Source organism: Nansenia antarctica, assembly GCF_963989245.1.
Source record: "Nansenia antarctica genome assembly, contig: SCAFFOLD_234, whole genome shotgun sequence".
NCBI classification, from domain to species: Eukaryota; Metazoa; Chordata; class Actinopteri; order Argentiniformes; family Microstomatidae; genus Nansenia; species Nansenia antarctica.
Window position 1 is genome coordinate 1 of NW_027662413.1, and position 5,422 is coordinate 5,422.

General features: G+C 39.7%; 1 protein-coding gene across 6 annotated transcripts; it reads left to right on the forward strand.

The window, feature by feature from the left end:
• Nucleotides 1–2,387: 2,387 nt before the first annotated feature.
• LOC308175665 (uncharacterized protein) lies at nt 2,388–4,364 on the forward strand. Of its 6 annotated transcripts, XR_013937978.1 has the most exons (9): nt 2,388–2,507; nt 2,589–2,649; nt 2,730–2,780; nt 3,092–3,136; nt 3,220–3,284; nt 3,406–3,523; nt 3,731–3,799; nt 3,893–3,972; nt 4,234–4,364. XR_013937978.1 is itself a non-coding variant. In XM_080551295.1 (8 exons), exons 1-8 carry the CDS (start codon nt 2,461–2,463, stop codon nt 4,234–4,236), a joined length of 459 nt encoding a protein of 152 aa, XP_080407421.1. In that variant the 5' UTR covers nt 2,388–2,460; the 3' UTR covers nt 4,237–4,357. The 6 variants fall into 6 exon arrangements, 4 of the variants coding, with proteins under 4 accessions (XP_080407421.1, XP_080407420.1, XP_080407419.1 ...); XR_013937977.1 differs by having other exon boundaries at nt 3,731–3,972; XM_080551295.1 differs by lacking the exon at nt 3,893–3,972 and having other exon boundaries at nt 4,234–4,357.
• Nucleotides 4,365–5,422: the final 1,058 nt, after the last annotated feature.

The following is a 5,422-nucleotide window of genomic DNA, read 5'->3' on the forward strand; positions in this document are numbered from 1 at the left end:
CCTACAACAGGATCTTCGGATCACTATGCTCTCTATGACACTTTCCATGAGGCTAACACAAAAGACCCAAAGGATTGCCTCAGAAAGATAGGCCTTGTCCCGGAGCTCTGTGGCTGGGTGAACTCTCAAACAGCCGAACAGCTTTTCTCAAAAATGAAAAAAAATAACTATTTTATGAACTTGATGTCTCCGGGAAGCCATCTCTTTGTCATGCGATGTATTATTCATCACCACAACAGCATGGTCAATGAGAAGACCCTGACAGACCTTCGGAAAGTGTCACCAGAGGACATCACCCTTGATTCAAGTGGAAAGGCAGTAATGGGTGCGTGTTAAATATTTACATATGTGTGTTAAATGTTGTTCTCTTTGAAATTGTTTTGTCTCCACTGCTAATGTTTTTTAAATTATTGATCATATCTTTTTTAGCATCTACACTGTATTCAAGTGGCACTTCATCTCCAGCACACCCCTCAGGTATTATGACAGCCTGTTATCATCTGTATAACTGGTTCAGCTGGACAAATGTGTATGGATCAAGTCATGACGATGATCTACCTTTTACTACAGTGCAAAAGGAACCGCAGAACATTGACCAATGTTCAGAAAAATGTGAGGACATAACAATAATGTCCTCACTGGAGCCCTGCAGAGCCTCATGGACCCTAAAGGGTCATCATCCCCTTCAGGAGCAGCTGGTAAACTGATGTTTCTATATACTATTGTCCTTCGTATTTTATTATTCATTTGGAAAACGACTGACGTTCATGCTGTGTTCTTTGTTTTGCTGTTGATTTATTTGTACATGTCCTCTCCAGATCAACTATGTCCTGGATATTACAAGGCCACATGATGAGCTCATCATCAAAGATAAAACAACTTGCCTGAACAGGGAAAACATGTTGACCCTTGGACTTCAAAAGGACATCGACTCATTTGTATGTTACAACTATCCATGTTAGTGGTGAAGGTATGTTTTGAAAAGAAATTGTCATGAATTCATTGTCTAACGCTATCTGTAAACTACATCACCAGGTAGGAAACGCTTGCCTCAGGCTGATTGACCAAATGGCTACTATGAAGGTATGTTTTTTTTAAATCATTTATGCAAGAAATGTTTATACTAAGGATAGTTGATTGTTGAAGTGCCTGGATGAAAAGGTAATGTTGTGGCTTATATGCCTTGTTGTGATTTTAATAGATAGCTGGAACTCAGCCATATGTTTTACGTACCATTTTCTAGCATTGACTAATTTTAGATGCACTTGAATTCTACAGGGAAAGGCGGTTTTCATTGCTGACCTTCATGTAACCTCAACGTGGGTCCATTCCCACAACTGTGATCCCATGAGCCATTTCCCAGTAAGTCAAATGATTGAGCCGGTATTTGAATAAGATAAACAGCTATGTAGACAACATTGTATCCAGCATTACAATTGGCATGCCCTTCATGGGACATCAGCACATTAGCTGTGTTGGTCCTAAATACCTAAAACTAAGCCAAAAAAACCACTACATGTCTGAGAAAGGACTTCATCAAATTATCATGTAATTCATAATCATGCACACCCCAGTTAAGTGTTGGATAAAAATGATAAATGCAGTACATGGTTTTGAACAGGAACATGCTGATCAGAAGGATGCCCTTATCCTTCCACTGTGGGTTCCAGGCCACTTTGTCCTGTGTGTAAGTGTACTATACCCATATATATATATATATATATATATATATATATATATATATATATATATATATATATATATATATATATATATATATATATATATATATATATATACAGAGCATAACTTTATATGCAACATATGACATCCACAGTAGTAGATTATAAAGACATACAATGTAGTTGAGCATTTCTCAGCTTTAACCTTCATATGCCATTTGCTTGTGAGTTTGTGTCTATTGTATTACCCCCAAAGTGTCCTTTTTGCTTATTGTCCAGAATGCGTTATTCCCTGTAGGTAATGAGGCCACACCAGAAAGACATTTTCTTTCTAGATTCGCAGTATTTCAAAACTCCAAGGGGATTCACCTCTGAAGCCTACAGAACACTATTAAGGTTGCCCCAAATATTTTTTGCTCTGGCAGTCACGTTCCCCTGACCTGCCTGGCGGTCACGTTCCCCTGACCTGCCTATGATGTGTGTCCTGGCGGTCACGTTCCCCTGACCTGCCTATGATGTTTGTCCTGGCGGTCCCCTGACCTGCCTATGATGTGTGTCCTGGCGGTCCCCTGACCTGTCTAATGTTACTGCCATTTCTAAAGACTTGTGTTCAATCAGGAGGCATTGTGGCAATGCATGCATTATGTACTGATTGTTTGTCCAACATTCAGAAAGGATTGGCTTCCCGAAAGCTGGAGTGGACTTAAATAGACACATTTCCAACACAAGGAAAGAGAAACACAGAGAAATCCTCCTCATTGAACTTTTGCAAATAAGCATGATCGACCGACTTGCATGGTGTGAAGTGGTTCTGAAGCAGCAGTGGTACGAATGTTGTTCCTTTTTTCTCTCCTGTAGGAGGTGTGTACTTCTTTGTTTGACTTAGTTTTATTCTTGGTTGCCCAGGGGTGTTGCTGAGAAAATTGTTGCGGGATCCTGGACAGAGAAGACTGGTCTGGATTTGGAGGTATTGTTTGAATGTTACTATCATATTATAGCTATAGTCATAATTACCTACTATTCTCTAACTAACTTTTCTTCGTACAGGGGCTTCCGAGGCAGACCAGTGGCAATGACTGTGGTGTCTTCATGATAATGGTGAGTTATGGTAATGCCACCAAGTGATATGGCACACTTGATTGTTCCTTAAAACCATCAAAAAAATGTGTAAATGTATGTAACAATGACTGACCACCACTTAGTCCTGACCAACATTCTGTTTGTGCATTTGCAAATAAAAAGGTGTGCAATAAAAGGTATTAAGGAACATTCATGTGTGCAGACCTCTCATATCACTTTCCTATGGAGTTATCAGCCATGTACATTTCATTGGATGTGTGTGACTACCTTCTCACTGAGTTATAAGCTGTCACATGGTAATCTTGTCTTTGTGTCTTTTCTCATTACAGTATGCCTGGTATTTCGCCATGGAGGCTACCTTTGACTTCAGCATTGTAAGTATTAAGAAAACAAGAACCCATTATATCAATATGCTATAAGACTTTGAATGCAAATTGAGTAACTGCTCTTTCTTTAGGATGACATGTCTCTCCTGAGAAGGTGGTGGTGTATTGTCCTGGTGGAAAACATTGGGCTGGAAGGGTATGCTGCAGTGCTACAAAAATAATAATTGTATTTGTACATTTATTATCAAGAGGACTTTGGGGTAACACCTGGCCCTACAATTCAACCTTCCGGTGAAGATAATGTGTGTTAATTTCAGATATGGAAGGAAGTTTGCTCACTTTAGTGAGGAAGGCAGAGCGACCCTTCACGACAGTGTCCCACCTGTATTCAGGACCTATTCAAGTGTTAAAAGGAGTCATGCAAGCAACACCATGGTCAGTGCATCTCTCACTAAGTATCTATGACCGTGTGCCTGTTTCTGAATGGGCTACTGCTCCTAAAACACATACTCCATGCAACTTTATGGCACATGCAATATGTTTAGTGGTACTGTGTCATTCTGAATCCAGCCTGGATCTCTTTTTGAAGTAGTTAACCCTTTCATGTAAAACATACTGGCAATAATGGTGGACTCTGTACAGATGCCACTGGACACTGACGAGGACCACACGTACTTCAAGAGGCCTTACAGCTTTCCTCCTAAAGAATTGGTTAGTGTGAATGAAGTTTATTGCATACAAACATACTATCCACCATTCACAGCTGTACACATAGTCATGCTTATGTGTGTATCCTGTTACCAGGGACAAAGATGTCAGAAGCCTGGAAAGTGAAACCACACTTTATATCAGGACACTTGAGGTAGAATGATCAAGGAAAGAAAGTGAGTGACTCATTCAGTACTTAACTGCACCTTTTCATTGTAACATGGTTAAGCACTGTATTATTATTTTAGGAAAGGGCTCAACAAGTTCAACACCAACGAAGAGTGACCAATGACTTGTTAGTGCATTGCATTTGCAATGCATTTTGGAAACATGAGGAGAGTGCTAATACAAATTCCATGACAGTTTGCAACCACTGATGAATGTGAGTTTCTTAAATTAATTATTAATCACTTCTTTATAACATTTTGTCTCAACAGTGAGAAGCAGCTGTCTCACCATTATATGGTCGAAAATGTGAGAAGAAAAGGAAGCTGAAAGACCATAGAGACAATGTTGAAAGAGCACTTGTGCTAAAGTGCAATCAGCAATGATGTCTTGATTGAAGCGCATTGAGTCGTATCTTGTGAGATGCGCTATACAAATAAAGCTTGAATTGATTTGATCCCTTGTACACTTTTTTTGGGCATTTGTGTTGCAACACACCTGTACATTCTGCACTCTACCCTGTTAGGCCCTTATTTTACTCTAGACAGAAGGGTTGTAACACTTGTTATTAATTCCATTTGGTATACCTCATAAACTTTCTTGCATTTCTGGTGTTTGCATTTTACATATTCTAAATATATGCTATCTACATGTCGCACTGGATGGGGTTATTGCTGTTGACTCATCAGAAAGTAAAGACTAATTCACAGAGTGTATGAAGATTCCAGTAAGGGTTTTGTGAAGGAGCCCTAGTGCTGTTGACATCAGAAATAGAATGTTTTATTTAGCTCATCAGTGTGCACTCAGCACCATGGACACCTCCAGCCCAGCACCTTGCACCACGGTTCCTGCCCTGCTCCATGGATTACAACGATGATCGCCTGACCCTTGCCTGACTCCACCAAGTCCTTTGCCTGACCCCTCAAACCTGTTTGACCTAATAAAGTCCCTCACCTGGGGTCATTGACATTCTTTTATTTATATACAGTTAGGTCTGGAAGTATTTGGACAGTGACACAATTTCCATAATTTTGTCTCTGTATGCCACCACAAAGGATTTGAAATGAAACAATCCAGATGTAATTGAAGTGCATTTTACAGCCTAAGGATGGCCTGTTTCAGTTGCATTGAGAGCTCTGTTGACTGCATGTTGTGCGTATACAGCAACAGCCTCCAAATGCAAATGCCACACTTGGAATCAACTCAGACCTTTTACCTGCTTAATTGATAAAGAAATAATGAAGGAATAAATAGCCCACACTGGCCCATGAAACAGCTTTTGAGTCAATTGTCTAATTACTTTTGGTTATTATACATAAGAGCTATAATTCATAAACCCTTCCTTCAATTTGGATGTGAATACCCTTAACCTAAAGCTGAGAGTCTGCACTTTAAGCCCAGTAAATTCTGTTGGAAATCTCATATAAGATACGTTAGATCCAAAGTATCAAGGAGTATTGC

Excerpts from the sequence above, each read along its gene's own strand:
- LOC308175665 (XM_080551292.1), top strand. The coding sequence starts at position 2,461 with ATGATCGACCGACTTGCATGGTGTGAAGTGGTTCTGAAGCAGCAGTG. Across the intron at positions 2,508-2,588 it reads GTGGTTCTGAAGCAGCAGTG|GGGTGTTGCTGAGAAAATTG; the intron begins GTACGAATGTTG and ends TTGGTTGCCCAG. Across the intron at positions 3,285-3,405 it reads GAAAACATTGGGCTGGAAGG|ATATGGAAGGAAGTTTGCTC; the intron begins GTATGCTGCAGT and ends TGTTAATTTCAG.